The sequence below is a fragment of the Pelodiscus sinensis genome, chromosome 3, assembly GCF_052426305.1.
Source record: "Pelodiscus sinensis isolate ZL-2025 chromosome 3, ASM5242630v1, whole genome shotgun sequence".
NCBI classification, from domain to species: domain Eukaryota; kingdom Metazoa; phylum Chordata; order Testudines; family Trionychidae; genus Pelodiscus; species Pelodiscus sinensis.
The window spans coordinates 24,868,107-24,886,128 of NC_143054.1; the positions used below are offsets into that span (position 1 = coordinate 24,868,107).

The 18,022-nt window shown below is 46.5% G+C and overlaps 1 protein-coding gene across 1 annotated transcript in view; it reads right to left on the reverse strand.

Moving 5' to 3' along the window:
• DDX1 (DEAD-box helicase 1) overlaps positions 1-14,675 on the reverse strand; it is a 46,415-nt gene extending 31,740 nt beyond the window's left edge. The window contains exons 1-5 of the mRNA XM_075923471.2: positions 14,389-14,675; positions 7,572-7,623; positions 4,383-4,446; positions 2,507-2,536; positions 2,164-2,260 (exon numbers count right to left, since the gene is read on the reverse strand). Of these exons, the coding sequence (XP_075779586.1) occupies positions 2,164-2,260; positions 2,507-2,536; positions 4,383-4,446; positions 7,572-7,623; positions 14,389-14,404 (259 nt within the window). The 5' untranslated portion in view covers positions 14,405-14,675. The remainder of the gene's footprint in view (positions 1-2,163; positions 2,261-2,506; positions 2,537-4,382; positions 4,447-7,571; positions 7,624-14,388) is intronic.
• Between the last annotated feature and the right edge of the window lie 3,347 nt (positions 14,676-18,022).

Below are 18,022 nucleotides of genomic sequence, written 5' to 3' on the forward strand. Positions count from 1 at the left end.
TCTGCATTTTAAACGTAGTAAGAGCTCAGGAACTCTTACTACATTTACAATGCAGAGGTTCAGCAGTCCCGGACCAGCACAAGCCAGGACTGCTCGGTCCTGGCTCTCTCCGGGTCCAGCAGCCCCTGCCCAAGACCAGTCCAGGCTGTGGGGGTCCCCCCCCCCCCATCTCTCCGCTGGGACTCCCACAGACAGGGGCTCCTGCAGGAGCAATCTCTGCCCGCAGTGAGTTTTGGCCCGCCATGGGCAGAGAATGCTATGCAGCAACCTCCCCTATTCTCTATCCCCCACACGCTCTGCCTATAACAGAAGTGGGGGAGGCAGGGGGAGGGAGAAAAGAAAGTGGCACTACGGAAATGAAGCTGGTGGGGGTGGGGGGCACGGAGGAGGTGAGTAGTTCAGTATTCTACTCGAGTACCCAATAAGCTTATGCTTATCAGGTAGTCAAATGGTCGACTTCTTGATTACATCCCTACTTACTACATTTCAATTTAGACAGCAAGTTCTTGAACTGTTAGGCACAGATCTTGCAACCCTTCTGGCTTTATCATGACTTTGGCAATTCAAAATTCCTTGTTTTTAGAATATTTTCTGTATGCTGTTGCTGTATATGCTAAGTAGTTACTTTTCAAATAGCTTTCACTGTCTAAAGAAAATATCACTGAGTAGAATATTCTAATGTATTGTTCAAAGACAACTATAACATCAAGTTTCTGACTACAGGCAGTCCCCGGGTTACGTACAAGATAGGGACTGTAGGTATGTTCTTAAGTTGAATTTGTATGTAAGTCGGAACTGGCGTCCAGATTCAGCCGCTGCTGAAACTGACCAGCGGCTGACTACAGGAAGCCCGAGGCAGAGTTGCTCTGCCCCAGGCTTCCTGGAATCAGCCACTGATCAGTTTCAACAGCGGCTGAATTTGGACGCCTGGGACAGAGCAGCTGGGGTGCTGCTGGGTAGGTCCCCGCAGCGCCGCACCTCAGCGCTGCGGGGATCAACCCGGCAGCACCCCAGCTGCTCTACCCCAAGTGTCCCCAAGTCAGCCGCTGCTGAAACTGATCAGCGGCTGATTCCAGGAAGCCTGGGGCAGAGCAGCTGGGGTGCTGCCGGGTTGGTCCAGTAGCGCCGAAGAGCGGCGCTGCGGGACCAACCCGGCAGCGCCCCAGCTGCTCTACCCGAGGCGTCGTCGTCGAGAAAAGCCTGGTCTGCTGGGGGGGGAGGGAGGGGGAAGGCGCACTAGCTGCGCTCCCCCACCCCCCAGCAGACCAGGGAGACACGGTGGCGGGACCGCCGACACGCGCCGTGGTTCCGCCCGCATCCTCCGTGGCTTTGCTCTGCGTCTCCCTGGTCTGCTGGGGGGGGTGGTTGAGGGGGGAAGGCTGGGGGGAAGCAAAGCCTCGGAGGATGCCGGCAGTGGGACAGCCGCGGCGCGTCTGGGCTTTCCCGCTGCCCGCGTGCTCCGCGGCTTTGCTCCACGTCTCCCTGGTCTGCTGGGGGGGGGGGGGGCTCCCCTCCAGCAGACCAGGGAGACGCAGAGCAGCTTTTCTCACCCTCGAGGACGCGGGCGGTGGGACCGCGGTGCATCTGGGCATCCCACCGTTCGCGTCCTCCGGGGCGAGAAAATCCCCGTTTGTAACTGCGGATCCGACATAAGTCGGATCCGTGTAACTCGGGGACTGCCTGTATATTCAGAATGTACATATAGTACAATGTAAAGGGATCTTGTATTTTGCAAGTGTACGTTGGCCATTAAGAATAAGTTTAACAACAAAATTCCATGGCAATTGGGTCTACAAGTCCTTTCCATGTTCATTGAAGTGGCTTGGTTCTTAGACCAAGTTATTTCAGGAGTCCCGTGTTTTCCGCAATGCACTTGAACTACACCTAGAGCAACTGGGGCTCAAGTTGTAATTGGAGATTGAAAACTGTTGCAACAAACACACTGTGAGAGCTCTGAAGTCACCCCTGCAAATCTCACTCCTGGGGATTTCTGACACATTTTGTATAACAGTATAAATAGGTCTTGGTTGAATAAATACCCAAATGCCATTTTTTTAAAAAAATAGTTGTCATCTAACAAAAACGTGACAAACAGAATGATTTATATTCAGTTTTGACAACAGTTCAAATGCCACAAGAATTATGGAGTTAAGCAACAGTTACCTGCCCCACCAGTTTTGATAGTTGTTTTCCCCATTTTGCCTTCCTGCTGGTCCTTAAGAGTTTCATAAACAATCTGGATAACTGGGATACTGAAAGCCTAAAAAGCAAAGATCTTTTAATACTCAACACATAAAATGTTAAGCCAGAAAAGATAAATTATGCATATAATAAATATGTTCTTCCAATCCTTGTATTTAAAAATCGAAGCAAGTCTAGTTTTAAACCATTTTATTTGTTAATAGAAATGTTTAATTCTTAGGAAAACAAACACTCCAAGACAAGACACAGCTAGCATATCTGAATTGTATTAGTCTAAATACTCTAATTAAGCTTGTTTACTTACACCAGTCTTTCCACTCCCAGTTTCTGCAGCCTGTGAGGAGGAAAACAGTTTTTCAGATACTAAATAATACATGTATACCATTTACTTACAAATATGAAATATATTCCCTTAAACTTATGCCTTCACCATTTTTAAGTTTTCTATAGTACACATCAGTATTAGTTATGTGCTTCCAGATAAATTAGATCTAGTCAGTAACATTTCCAGTTGATTATAATCAATTCTCTTCCTTGATTATAGAACTGCTGACAAGTGGATATTCGTTTGGTAAAAGAAAAATTATGTATTGATCTGGTTATGATGGAACTGTTCTCAAAAAAAGGCCTTACAATACCTGATAAAGTAATCCATAAGACAACTCCCCTAAATGCAGCTGTTTAATTGCTCTCCTCCTCACTATAATGCCATCTGCTATGTACTATTTTTCTGACATTCACCACTCAAAGTGTCTGTTGCTCAATGCTGTTGTACTGCATGCATGTAATTTGTGAAGTGGTTTGGTGCCCTTTAGGATGAAAGCCACTACGTGTGTGTAATGCAGTATTATTAAAGATCCTTAGGAGGAACTGTGCAGATTAGGAGGACAAACAATACTGCTTGTGAGAAAGTACTCCACTTTTGCATAACTAGATTGACACAGCTTAAATTTAGAGTTTAATCTTCATTTTAACTAGTTTAAAGGTGGGATGGAATGCTTAAAGTACAAAAAATTAAGAGCCCAAGAAAAAAAAATACCCCAAATAGTGGTGTATTAAAAGAGGACATATGTTATTTTCAATTAATCCATATTTTGTGTCCTTTAGAGGATATTAAATTTAAAAGGGCTGATACCATTATTATTGCTTTTGTTTTGCCATTAAATGTAAAGCTCTGAAAACATTAGTGTTTTTGAGTACACCATTATGTCTTCTAATGTAAATAAGTTGGCAGTATTATTGCCCACAAATGTAAACAAGCTTGTCTGTCTTACCTACTGGCTGAAGTAGGATTGAGTTGACCTGTAAGCTCTAAAGTTTTACATTGTTTAAAGGTATTACATTGTTTGAGGTTTTATTTTTGTGAAGAGTTACATGAAAGTATAATTCTAGATTTATAAATTGCACTTTTATGACGAAGAGATTGAATTACAGCTGGGTTTCCTCAAACTTCAGTGCAACACGAGCCCTTTCTGAAAGTGGTTTCTTCTCCTGGTATTGAGAAATAAAAGCCTGAGCCTACCCAAGCCCTGCCAGACTGAAGCCTAAATCCAAGAGTTTTATATAAGTTACAAATAAGTCTAAGTCAACCTTGGCGACCCCATTAAAATAGGGCCACAACCCACTTTGGGGTCTCTACCCAGATTGAGAACTGCTGCACTACAATACTTATATTATGTGAATTAAAAATGCTACTACTTTATTTAACAGTGCAAACTCTTGTAATCAAAAATATGAAGTGAGCACCGTATTTTGTAATATGTTGTAATTTAAATCAATACATGTAGAAAAATTTCCCAAAATATATTTAAAGCGATGTTCAGTTTAGTGTGATTAAAACCACAATCAGTCATGATTATTTTTAATCTAGTTAATTGTGTGTTAAAACCACTTGATAGCTGCCATTAATTTGCAGTCCTAAATTAAATGCTATTTTACACAGATGTGTTGCAATACAATCCATGATATATTTTAAAAAAAAAGTGATTTTTTGAGTAAATGGCATATTCAATTATACCTCCTGATAAAGATTAAATGCATATTGTAAATAAGCTTTCGCTTAATATATTCCAAATTAGTTTGTCAGTTCTTACTTACCAAATAATGTAAGTGAACCCTCCACTGTACATGTAAAATGCTAAGGCCATGAATTTTACTTATATGCAAACATTTTTACTTACCATAAGCACATCGCCACCTCCTAGAATCAATGGGATAGACTCAGCTTGAATATCTGTGGGAAGACTACAAAACCCTACATGTAAAACACAAGAGCTAAGGGTATGTTTACACCACAAAGTTAATTCGAACTAACAAACGTTAGTTTGAATTAACTTTCATAGGCACTACACATACAAACCGCTAGTTCAAACTTAATTCGAACTAGCAGAGCACTTAATTCAAACTAGGTAAACCTCATTCTACGAGGACTAACGCCTAGTTCCAATTAAGTAGTTCGAATTAAGGGCTGTGTAGCCACTTAATTCAAACTAGTGGGAGACTAGCCCTTCCCAGCTTGCCCTGGTGGCCACTCTGGGCACCACCAGAGAAACTTGTCTGCCCCCCCTCCTGGCCCCGGAGCTCTTAAAGGGGCACAGTCTGGCTACGGTGCCCGTGCCAGGTGCAAGCCTGCCAGCACCCAGCCAGCAGACCCTGCACCTGGCACAGCACGAGACAGCCACCTGCTGACACCCAGCCCTCCGCCTCTTCCCGGGACCAGGCTGGCAGCTCCCAAGAGCCTGCCCAGGGCCGCAAGAGGCGGGCTCCCACCTGGTCTAGTATGGACATCGTGGACCTCATCCACGACCTCCACACTAGGCACAGGAAAGTTGCCGTCTAGGGCAGGAGAGCTGCCAGCCTGGCCACCCAGGAGCAGGTTTGCATGAAAATCAAGGTGGTCCAGTGAGACCCCCTGACCCTGAGCTTAGAACATAAAAACATAAGAATGGCCATACTGGGTCAGACCAAAGGTCCCTCTAGCCCAGTAGCCTGTCTGCCGACAGCGGCCCACACTAGGTACCCTGGAGGGGATGGACCAAAGACAATTACGAAGCCATTTGTCTCGTGCCATCCATCTTCAGCCTTCCACAAACAGAGGCCAGGGACACCATTTCTACCCCCTGGCTAATAGCACTCCATGGACCCAACCACCATGACTTTATCTAACTTCTCTTTAAACTCTGTCATAGTTCTAGCCTTCACAGCCTCATGTGGCAAGGAGTTCCACAGGTTGACTATTTGCTTTGTGAAGAAGAACTTTCTGTTATTAGTTTGAAGCCTGCTACCCATTCATTTCATTTGGTGTCCTCTAGTCCCTCTATTATGGGAACTAATGAAGAACTTTTCTTTATGCACCCTCTCCTCACCACTCATGATTTTATAGACCTCTATCATATCCCCCCTAAGTCTCGTCTTTTCTAAGGTCCCTTTAAGCACAGCCCTTGGCTAGCCTGAGACAGCAGCTCCATGCTCTAAGTCCTAATCTGATGCCCTGCCGGCACTGCTTCCAGCCATCCTTAACCTCGGTTCAGGGTCCACTCAATGTGGACATGCTAGTTCGAATTAGCAAAATGCTAATTCGAACTAGTTTTTAGGTCTAGATGCACTAGTTTGCATTAACTAAGTTCGAATTAAGTTAGTTCGAATTAGTGCTGTAGTGTAGACATACCCTAACAGAGTAAAGTGTCAATCCCCTTCCATATCAGTTTACAGGAAGACAATTTACATCCACAAAAAGAGTTAAAATTAGCCAGTTTAGTTTGTGTCCTGAACTGTTCAAACCTCTAATGTAGGAATTTTGTCCACACAGGTAGAAATGTATTCTAAAGAAACTCCATTAAAATTCTGAACCGTGATTCAAATCAGATCTCAAAATTAAACATATAAGTGATCAGCTCAGTGACCGGAAAACTGAGCTACGAGCTGGAAACAGGGAGAAGCCACAATTATGCAAACATCCATTTCAATGGCAGCAGAATTAAGGTTAAGTATCAAGTAAATGACTGATCATGTACTCGATACAATTTCTATTGAGTACATGATTAGTTGATAAGGGGCTGCTGCAGCTCTGCAGTTTAAATGTAGGAGGAGCCAGGCATTCAGGCAGTCCAGCTCCTACTACATTTAAACAGCAGAGCCGCAGAGGGAGTAGGTCAAGGACTTGGTGTGAGCTGGGATTGCAGCAAAGACGGCACTGGAAGGAACTGGCTTTTAAGCCGGCTCTCCACAGCATCGGCTCCTACTCTCCACAGCACTGGCTCTGGCTCTATATCAGCGGCAGTGAGGGGGGGAGCCAGCAGCGGGAAGAGAAGTAATATAAGTAGTTGACTTGATTGCCTGATAAGTCAAGTATTTGACTTCTCTTTTACATCCTGAAGCAGAATGAGACCCAAGCAAATAACCTGCATAACATCTGAGGTCCACTAAACCCAGTTTGAAAACTACTAATCGTAGTGATGAAGATATAGTGTTATCTGGATCAATAAGCTCACCGTAAGTACAAGGAAAATAAGGAGAAACAAACAAGCAAGCTTTTTGTAGACAAAAGGCATCAAAATATTGGCTGCAATCAAGACCTTCCCCAACCCAGCTAGTATCCGCTCTGCAATTACATTTAGCAGACTTTTCAGTTATCTACTATGTATCTGAGAGAGTTGTGTGTCTTTTTTTTCCCCCCCAAGAAATCCACGTAACAGTAGGAGAGAGGACCACCAAACTTGGTATGCAGCCTCATCTTCTCATAACTTAAAGCAAGATTGTGCCAAGAAAATGTCACTTGCCTGAAATAGGATTGTTTCTCATTAAACAGAAAAAGAGGGTTCTGCTATTTAATAACCACATGGGGGCAGGAAAGGATACAGGATGGAAAGCTGGGAGAGTTATACTGTGTAATGACCACAGAGGAGCAGAGATGGAGACCCTGACAGCTATAACCTCATTGGTTCAGCTGGAGACAGGGATGCAGAAAGGGACAGCTATCTACTATGTATTTGAGAAAGTGTGTGTCTCTCCCCCGTACAAGGGACATGTTTCCCTCTCCCAGCTGTGCCTGCGAGAGCGGCAGCAGTCATGGAGAGGCACTTCTCACCTGCCCCAAGCTGCTGCGGTGACAAAGAGCTGGAGTAGTCCTCTATCTCTGGGTAGTCCTCTATCTCGGGGGCAGCCTGTATATTGAACCCTCATCCTCACCATGCCCCAGAGTAATAATTTAAATGAAAAAACAAATGAGTTAAAGAACCAAGCTACACCAGGAAAATGTAGTTCAGAATACAAAAGATGTATTTCAGAAACTCAATTATATGCCACTGAAAGACACACAAAATTTTGAGGATTATCTCTAGCTTACTTGATATCTAAGTACTCATACTTACAGCCAGTCCATCTCCTCCACAGCTTGAGCTATCTCTGGCATAACCCCCATCTCTATCAGAAACAAACAAAAGCATTAGATATCTCAACATAAGTCTTATAACATTCTTTTCAAATGCCAATGCTTCTCTTCTTTTTAAGCACCAAAAAGTTCTGCATGAATTAAAACTTGTTATGAATGTTAGCTTACATAAGAATGGCCATACTGGGTCAGACCAAAGTCCATCTAGCCCAGTATCCTGTCTGCCAACAGTGGCCAATACCAGATGCCCCAGAGGGAGGGAACACAACTTCTGTACCAGGAAAGATAATAGAGAAAATTTAAGGAATCCATTTGCAAACATCTAGAACAGGGATAGGCAGGAGAGCTGCTGTGGGCTGGATCCAGCCCACCAAACCAGGCTCGTGGCTGCTCTGCTGCTCCCCTATTCCTAGGCCAACCGAGACCTGGAGAGGAGAGAGCGCACAAAGTCTCCTCTCCTCGCCAGGGGCGCATGATGCCTAGAGCAAACCACCAGCTGTTCAGAACAGCTAGCAATGCACTCTAGGCGCAGTGCATCCCTTGCAGGGTGGGGACAGGGGGCAAAGATTAGCCATGGGGTGGGGGAAACACATGAAGTCTCCAGGCACTAGGGGCACACGGCACCTACAGGGAACCGCCAGCTGCTCTGAAAAGCTGGCATGTATCTCTAGGCGCCAGAGGGCAAAGACTTCATGAGCTCCCCACCCCCAAACCAATCAGGGTCTGTGGGCAGGGGAGCACATGAAGCATCCTCGCTCCGCCCCTTCCAAAAAATTTGTAAAGTGGCCCCCCTTCTAAAATGGTTGCCCACCACAATCTAAAAGATAAGGTGATAAATAGTAAGCACAGATTTGTCAAGAACAAATCATGTCAAAGAAACTGATAGCTTTTTTGATAGGATAACAAACAAGTCTTGTGGAGGAGAGAGAAGTGGTAGATAGGGTATAACTAGACTTTAGTAAAACATTTGGTAGTCTTACATGACCTTCTCATTAATGTACTAGGGAAATCCAACCTAGATGGGACTATTGTAAAGTGGATGCACAACTGAACATAAGAACGGCCATATGGGATCAGACCAAAGGTCCATTTAGCCCATCATGTCTGCCAACAGTGGCCAATACCAGATACCCCAGAAGAAGGCAACAACAGGCAATCCTCACATGATCCCTCTCCTGTCACCTATTTCCAGACAAACAGAGGCTAGAGACACCATTCCTACCCAGCCTCACTAATAGCCATTGATGGATCTACCCTCTATCTAGATTTTGTTTCACCCTGTTATGGTCGTAGTCTTAACCTTTGGAACTTCTTGCCAGTGGAAGCGGTGGAGTGAAGAAAAACTTCCTTTTGGATAATTGTACACAACTTCTTAACTGGATAACTGTACCCAGAGAGTAGTTATCAATAATTAACAGTAATGCTTGAAGAGCATAATAAGTGGGGCTCTGCAGGACTCAATTTTGGGACAGGTTCTGTTCAATATCTTGATTAACTATTTAAATAATGGAATAGAGTACACTTATAAAGTTTACAACGGATACTAAAATGGGAGGGGTTGCAAGAGATTGGGAGAACAGGATTATAATTCAAAGTGATATGGACAAACTGGAGAAACAGTCTGAAGTATACTGGATGAAATTCAACAAGGATAAATGCAAAGTGCAGGAACAATCAGTTAGCCGTACACACACAAATTGGGAAGTGACTCTCTAGGATGGGGTACTGCACTAAGAGATGTATGGGTCAAAATGGATCACAAGCTACAAATGAGTCAAAATTGTTTGAGAGTTGCAAAAAAAAAAAAAGCAGAAAACATCACTGGGTGGTATTAACAGGTCTTGATTACAATACTCAAAAGAGATATTTCTTCTGCACTACTCTGCATTGATTAGGTCTCAACTGGAATACTGTGTCCAGTTTAGGGATGTAAAATCCTGTTTAATTGGTTAAACATGCCATTTTTTTAGTTAACCGATTAGAGGAGAGGGCAAGTTAGGGTGGCCCGACCACTGGGCTGGAGTAGCCCTCTTTTTCCTCTCCCCCTCCCCCCCCCCGTAGGAGCAGCCCCACCTGTAGGGTGACCGGGCCCACTGCTGACTGATGCTGCTGCAGCTGGGACACCAGAGCAGCCTATGGCAGGCCCCCTGCAAGCCGGGGGAGGGAGGGGGGTGCGCTAGTCCAGCAGCCACTGGTTAAACATTCACACCCCTGGTTCAGTTCTGGGCATCATATTTCATAAAACATGGACACACTGGAAAAGGTCCAGAGAAGAGCAATAAAAATGATTAATGGTCTAGAAAAATAATACATACAAGGGAAGACTGAAACAACTGGATTTGTTCAGTTTGGAAAAATGACTCCAAAAGGACATGACATAGTTTTCAAGTACCTAAAAGCTTGTAACAGGTAAGAGAAAGAAAAAAATATTCTCCTTAACTTCTGTAAATAGGACAAGAAGCAACAGGCTTACATTGGAGCAAGGTAGATTTAGTTTGGACATTAGAAAAATTTCCAAACTGTCCAGGTGGTTAAGAAAGTAATCAATAGCCTACAGATATTGTGTAATTTCCATAACTGGCAAGTTAGACAAACACCTGTCAGTGATGGTCTAGACCAGGGCAGGCAATTTTTGAGCAGGGGCTACTTGAAAAATTTTTGAAGTGGTTGCAGGTCACCCGGAAGGGGCAGGGCCTTTAAAATGCAGGAGTTGAAAGGGCTTGCGCCTACCCGGCATCACGTTAGCTGGGGATGGGAGCTGCAAGCCATTTCAATTCCTGCTATTTAATGGCTCATTGCTCCCAGCCTCACTGCTAGCATGTTGCCTGGGAGCCAGACATATGAGCCCTTTCAACTGCTTCTATTTAAAGGGCTTCAGGCAACAGTCCCAAGGAAGGCATAGGCCCTTCAAATAGAAGCAGTTGAAAGGGCTTGCGCAGCTTCCGCTCCCAGGCAACACACTATAGGGGGGGCCTGGAACAGCCATGGGGGCTGGACTAAAGCCCGAAGTTGGACGGATCCAGCCTACTGAGTGGCTTTTGCCCTCCCGTGGTCTAGATGGTGCTTGGGCCTGCCATGAGAGCAGGAGACTGGACTCGATGACTTTTCGAGGTTCCTTCCCGTTCCATGCTTCTATGTTCCCTAATCCAGGAGTTCTCAAACTTTGTGATACCGCGACCCCCTCTGCCCCCAAGTTGCTTGCGACCCCCTGGCACTGCCACTTTGAAACCCAAGGCGACCGCTGCACGTGGATCAGCTGTGCATCGGGCTGCCCCTTTAAAATGTCGCCTCTGTGTGATTCAAAGGGGGCAGCTGTGGAGCCTGGGGTCAGCTGGGGATCTCCAATTGATCCCGGGTTCCCCAGGACATTTCCCTTGAACCCGGTATGAACTGGGGAGTCCCCAGCTGACCCCAGGTTCCATGCAGCACTTTCCCGGAACCTGGGATCAGCTGGGAAGTGCCACGTGGAACCCGGGGTCAGCTGGAAGTCCTCAGCTAATCACAGGCTCCACAGCAGCTGCCCCTTTGAAACCCCAGAGACAGCTACCCTTTTAAATTGCCTCCTCGGCGCATTTAAGAGGGGCAGTTGCCATGCAACCTGGGGTCAGCTGGGGACTCCCCAGGATCCTAGAGGCATGCAGAGTAGCATGGAGCCCAGCTGGGCTCCATGGCTTTGAAATGCAGAAGAGCCCCCGCTGGGAACTCTTGTGCATTTCAAAGTAGGCACCCGCATGCAGCCTAGTGTCAGCAGGACTTCCCGCTGGCCCCAGGCTGTACTCAGAGTTCCGCATTCCGCCTCCTCATTTCAAAGTAGGAATATGCAGGTACCTATCGACTAGTTCAAGCGGCATGAGAACCAATTTTGAGTGGCACGCGCAGCAGGAGCTCAACCCTACTCCCTCCCCACATACACAGCAGGGGGAGCCTTGCATTTGTTAGAGAACAACCTCCAGCTTCCTGTTGGAAGGGCAAGCAAGATGGCAGGGGAGGCATGGGTGCAGCATGGGTATGTAGGGGCAGCCAGGCAAGTGGAGCTGGCAGCATGACCCTTCACTGGGCTCTGTATCCCTGGGGCTACCTCTGCCCAGCCTGAGCATGCGACTCCCAGGAACTAAGGGGTTAACACTCCCCACTTACAAGCTCTGCTCCCTGCTCTGGGAGGAGGCAGGCAGGGCTGTAGCTGCTTTGCAGTTCTGAGGTAGGGCATCTGGTCACAAGCTGCTGCCACCTCCATGCAACGCCGGCACTTGGGCTGTGCCGTGCTGCTTCCCACAGGGTGCGTGCAGGGGCAGGAAGCCCCTTCCCCAGGGCCCTTCTGCACCCAGCCGGGCTGGAACCAGCCCCAAGCAACCCACCCCAGCCCCAGAGCTGCAGCCATTTTTGCGCTAGGGGTTTTTGTGCAGAAACAAGCAGTGTGGCTGTTTTCTTTTTGCACAAAAACCTCTTTTTCCGCAAGATCCTTATGCTCTAAAAGGAGGTATACCGATCTTGCAGAAAAAGTTTTTTTTGTGAAGAAAAAAACCCCCATGACTACACTGCTTCTTTTTGCACAAAAACCCCTAGTGCAAAAAGAAACGGCAGAAAATATGCTAATGAGATTATAATTTATGCTAATGAGCAGGGCTCGACAATCTATGTAATCTACTCGCCATAGACGAATAGATTACATCCCGGAAGAGCCAGGTTTGGACGATCTGAGCATGCGCAGAACGCCAGACAGTGTGGCTGGCAAGTGGGACTCGCCACAGCTCAGCAAGCCCTGCTAATGAGTCACTCATTAGCATATTTTCTGCAGGAAGAACTGGCAATGAAGATGAAGCCTTAAAGAATTGATCCTATTTTCCTGAACAGCTAAATAAAATGCTGTCAGTTTGAAAATTCTAGCTGTGTTTTCAAGTTTCCTGCTCAAATTTCTGGTAGCTAGTTGTTTCAACACAAAATGTGATGTGGGATTTAAAGAATTCTGATGCAAACTGCTCAAAAATATGTGCAAACTCCTTGCAAGGAGCAGCCATGGTTAACGGTACCAAAAACACTGTAATAAGTGTATCTAGTTTAATTCTTATCTGAAATGTATCCATTGAAAGCCACATAAATAATGTAGCAGTCTCAAAAAATGAAGCTTTGTAGGAGCCCTCCCCTTAGAACATAAGAACGGCCATACTGGGTCAGACCAACGGTCCAGAGGGAGGGAACACAACCGGTAATCCTCACGTGATCCCTCCCCTATCATCCACCTCCAGAGAAACAGAGGCTAGGGACACCATCCCTATCCATCTTGGCTAATAGCCATTAATGGACCTAACCTCCATGAATCTGTCCAGCTCTTTTTTGAACCCTGTTAAAGTCCTAGCCTTGACCACATCCTCTAGCAAGGAGTTCCCTTCCACAAAATAGCCATAATTATTTCAGCTAAACTCCCACTGTAAAGTATTATTATAGGGATGTTAACATTAGATCAATCAACTAATCAAATAGTCGATGGAATTTCCATCAACTATTAAATAGTCAGTAAGAACACTTCTACTTTTAAATGTTTCCGGAAGTGCTGCGCAACATTCCACCTTTGAAATGTCCCAGCAGGGACTCTTGTACATTTCAAAGGAGGAACGTCACCACTGCACCCCTGCTACCTTAAGACAGCTCCCCCAGCACTGGCTCCCCCTACTGCCTCTTTCTGATAGAAAGAGCAACGGTAGGGGGAGGGGGGAAGTAACTAGTGTGTAGGCTATCCAATTAACTTTTGCTTGTTGACTAGTCCATTAGTCGCTTACATCCCTAGTACATTATAAAGTCATGACATTATGGCATAATCTTTGTATCATGAAGTCTAATTCCTAAATTAATACTATGAAAACTTCATGATATGGAGAAGAATTTCTCATCTATACTTTGGTGTCAAAAATCCATATAGCATTATAAGGAACTGTGAACACTTTCACCGAAGGGGTCTATAGCAAATCTCCGCAGTCAGGGTATGTTTCAGGGTCAATTGGAGAAGGTCTGGGTGTGGGATCAGGATATAACTAAAGTGCCCAATATCAAGCCTTCTTCTGCATAAAATTTTGTTTTTGATAATTTTCATCTGTCAGGATAAACAATTATTAACGTTGCATACAATCATGTATTGAAAGAGTGATTAGACCAGGAGTTGACACACATTAGTATTTTTTTTTTGAATTGCAGTCCACTGTAGTGTGCAATTTATTTACAAAACATCATTTACAGAACAGTAAAGTCACAGGGTGGGGAGGACTTGACAAACATAAAAAAAAAAATCAAAACCCCAACCTAGGCCTTCAAGGGGCATATGAAAAGCTGCCCCCTTAAATGAACACTAATTTGTACCAAATCAAATGATATAACGAAGTTTACTGTTCACACCCATCCCCTGCCAGCCTGGCCTAGGCCGTTACGACCTGAGAAAAGCTCCTCATAAGCAACCCAGTGTGCGCGCGCGGGAGGGAGGAATGTCCTCCAGGGAGCTGTTACTAACACCAGCTGCTACTATTTTCTTGTAGCATCCCACTCTTGTGAGACACCCAGCAAGGCCCCATCCCAGCCCCTCCGCCAGGGCAGCAGCCTGGGACCCTCACCTGCCCTGGGGCTAAGCGCGCGAAGAAAGCGGGCGGCCGTAGGCCCCAGAGCAACCGGACATGAGCGGATCCTGCCTGCCCGGGGAACAGCGACACCTGGCTCGCTTTGGGCCCGTGTAACGAGGGAGATTACGGCTCCTCGTCTCCACCCCCACCCGGGCCCTTAGCGCCACCTCGCCCTTCCCCACAAGGGCCACATACCGGAGAAAGCCGCCATCTCGGCGCCACGCAGACAGCAGCGTTAGCAGCCCGCTGCCCAAAGAGCGCACGGCCGGTCCCACCGCTTTATCCCTCCGGGCTGCTCCGCGGCCCGACCGCCCTGGTTCCGGCGGCGAAAATCGCCCGCGCCGAGGGTGTCCGGCCTGAGCCCCCCAAAGTCTCTGTCCTGAGCCTTGATCCCTGAGCGAGGCAGTGACTTGAGCTGCGACGCGGATCGCTGGTCACGGACCAATCCCAAGCCCGGCTCCTCACACCGCCCTCCACAGTCTAACCCCGAGAGCTGGTGCAGCAACCCTGCCCTGCCTGACTCCCTCCCTCCCTCTCCCAGACTGACTGCCTCCCAGACCCACCCTGAGCATCCCACACTCACCCTGATCCCGCACCCAGACCTTCTCCAGCTGACCCCGAAACCCACCCTGACTAGCCCAGACTCACCCCCAACCACCACCTCAACAGCCCAGGCTACCCCTGACTAAGGATGTCAAGGAGTAGTCGACTATCCCATAAGAAATGCTTATCCCATAGTCAATCGACTAGTCGCTCCCCCTCCCATTGCTGCTTCTATCCCATAGAGGCAGCAAAAGGGGAGGGAGGGGAGAAGGAGTACTTCAAAGCCTCAGCACTGCACAGCTGAGATGGGGATCAGCTATGTTGTGCTGCTGCTTTGAAACCTGAAGTGGTGTTCAAAGGAGCAATGCTGTGGAGCTCAGCTGACCCCAGGATCCACAAAATGCTGAGGCACTTCCCCTTTAAAACGCCACCTCAGTGTTTTAAACACCACTCAGCTGACCCCGGGCTCCATGGTTCTGCCCCTTTGAAATGCTGAGGAGATGTTTCAAAGGAGCAGCTGCCACACAGGTGATCCCCAGCTCAGCTGTGCGGCCACTGCCCCTTTGAAACACCAAAGTGGTGTTCAAAGGGGCAGTGCTGCAAAGCTATTCACGGCTCAGCTGCATGGCAGCTACTCCTTTGAAATGCCACCTTGGTGATTCAAAGGAGCAGTGGTGCACAGTGGAGCCCAGAGTCAGCTGCAGACTCCTCAGCTGATCCTGGGCTCCACATAGCATTTCAGTGGAACCCAGGATCATCTGAGGAGTCCCCAAATGACCCCAGGATCCACAAAATGCCAAGGCGCTGCCCCTTTAAAATGCTGCCTTGGCATTTTGAAGGAGTAGTGCCCTGGAGCCTGGGGTCAGCTGGGAACTCCCCAGCTGATCGTAGGCTCCACAAGGTATTTCAGTGGAACCTGGGATCAGCTGAGGAGTCCCCAGCTGACCCCAGGCTCTTCATGGCATGCATGGCTTTGAAATGCACAAGAGCCCATGCTAGGGACTCTTGTACATTTCAAAGCAAGCACGACACTTGCAGCCCAGAATCATCAGGACTCCCTGCTGGCCCTGGGCTGTATACAGAGTTCTGCATTCCTCCTTTGAAATGTACAAGAGCCCCAGCGGACATTTCAAAGGCGGAATGCGGAAGTGCCTATCGACTAGTTGAGTAATCAGTTAACTACAATTTAACATCTTTACCCCTGACCAGCCCAAACTAACTATGAACGCTTAGCCTGACTAGCCCAGAACTAACTCTGATTATCCCAGACTGACCCATACTAGGGATGTTAAAATGTGGTTAATTGACTAGTCGAATAGTCGATGGTATTTCCATCGACTACTCAACTAGTCGATAGGCACTTCCACATTTCTCCTTTTAAATGTCCACTGGGGCTCTTGTATATTTCAAAGGAGGAATGCGGAACTCCCCATACAGCCTGAGGCCAGTGCATACAGCTACTGACTCAAGACTGCATGCAGGTGGCTTGCTTTGAAATGCACAAGAGTCCCCCTCAGTGGGGGACTCTTGTGCATTTCAAAGCCATGGAGCCTAGGGTCAACTGGGAACTCCCCAGCTGACTCTGGGTTCGATGCAGCATTTCCCTGGAATCCGAGGCCAGCTCCCCAGCTGATCCCGAGTTCCGAACGGCATTTCCCCAGACCCTGGGTTCTGGGGAAATGCCACTCAGAACCTGGTGTTAGCTGTGGAGTCCCCAGCTGACTCGGGGCTCCATGGAAGTGGCATTTTAAAGGGGCAGTGCCGCACAACTGAGCTGCAGATCAGCTGTGCAGCGGCTTCCCCTTTGAAACTCCGCATTGGGGTTTCAAAGCGGCAGTGCCGCATAGCTGATCCCCGGCTCAGTTGTGTGGCACTGCCGCTTTGAAGTACTCCCCCTCTTTTCTGCCTCTATCTCATAGAGGTAGCAGGGTGGTGGTGGTGGGGAATCGACTAGTTGACTAGTCGAGAGACTATCCGATACGCATTTGCTAGTCCTTAACATCCCTAACCCATTCAGTGTACCTAATTTGAAACCACACAGAGACTGACCAGATCAAGATCATGATGTGAATTGTAACCCAGCTAGTAAACCCGAGACCATGAGCCAAACTGAACCTAAGTTCTGAATCCTCATTCAGACTCAGTGTTGTCCGCACCAAGTGTTCAAGGACTATTTGTTGTTTTCTCAAGACTGAAGAGTCAGGCTTCCAAATCTGAAAATATTCATTTGAAAATCTGGGTTATTTTTGTATCAGAGGGGTAGCCGCGTTAGTCTGAATCTGCAAAAGTGGCGAGGAGTCCTGTGGCACCTTATAGACTAACAGAAGTATTGGAGCATAAGCTTTCGTGGGCTAAAGCATCTGACAAAATGGGTCTTCGCCCACGAAAGCTTATGCTCCAACATTTGTATTAGTCTATAAGGTGCTACAGGACATGTCGCTGCTTTGGGTTATTTTTGTCACAGGTTCAAGGGACTGCACTCTCTGCTCCAAGAAGGCTACTCACTCTAGACTTCCAAGTCATCAACTCTCTTGGACAGAGCCAGGATCTTGCTGCAACTTTAACAAAAATACCAAATACCAAATGGAATGAGAATTACAGTACAATTTAGGGTGCATGTATACTGCACCCTTAGCTCAAAATAAGCTACTCAATTTGAGCTATGTAAATTCCATAGCTTATTTTGAGTTAATTTTGAAATAGAGTGCTATTACAAAATTGTCATGGAATTAGGTTTACACGGATGTCTTGAAATAGCGCTGTTGTCTAGACACACCCTTAGAGAATTAGTAACACTGCTCATTTAATCCAAAGCTGAAACTGAACTCTTGACTTGAACCTAAGCCCAAACTATCTGTTTACTTTGAATATTTTATCTTTAAATTATACAGTTGTTGTCACCTCTAAACAAGTGGATTGGCATAGCCTGGTTTCATAGTTATTTAATCTTCTAGAAGAGTATGTTTGTTTGAAAGTATCTTTACTTACACATACGGAATAATAATCAGTTCTAACTTATTTTTAATAATCTATTCCTGAAGTTCTTACTCAACTTTTACTGCTCAGTTTCTGCTCTGTTTCTGTTGAAACAAACTCCTATTGACAAGAACCTCTATTGAGTGAAAACCTCTGGATCTGGAACTGTAAATATAGGATTAACCTCAAACTGGGAACTAAACAAGTGTAACTTCACCATTTCACATTATTTGTGAATTTGGCCAATTATAAACTAGTTTATCAAAGAGAAAGCATGAGAGTAGAGCATCATGGTGATTCCTTCCTGTTG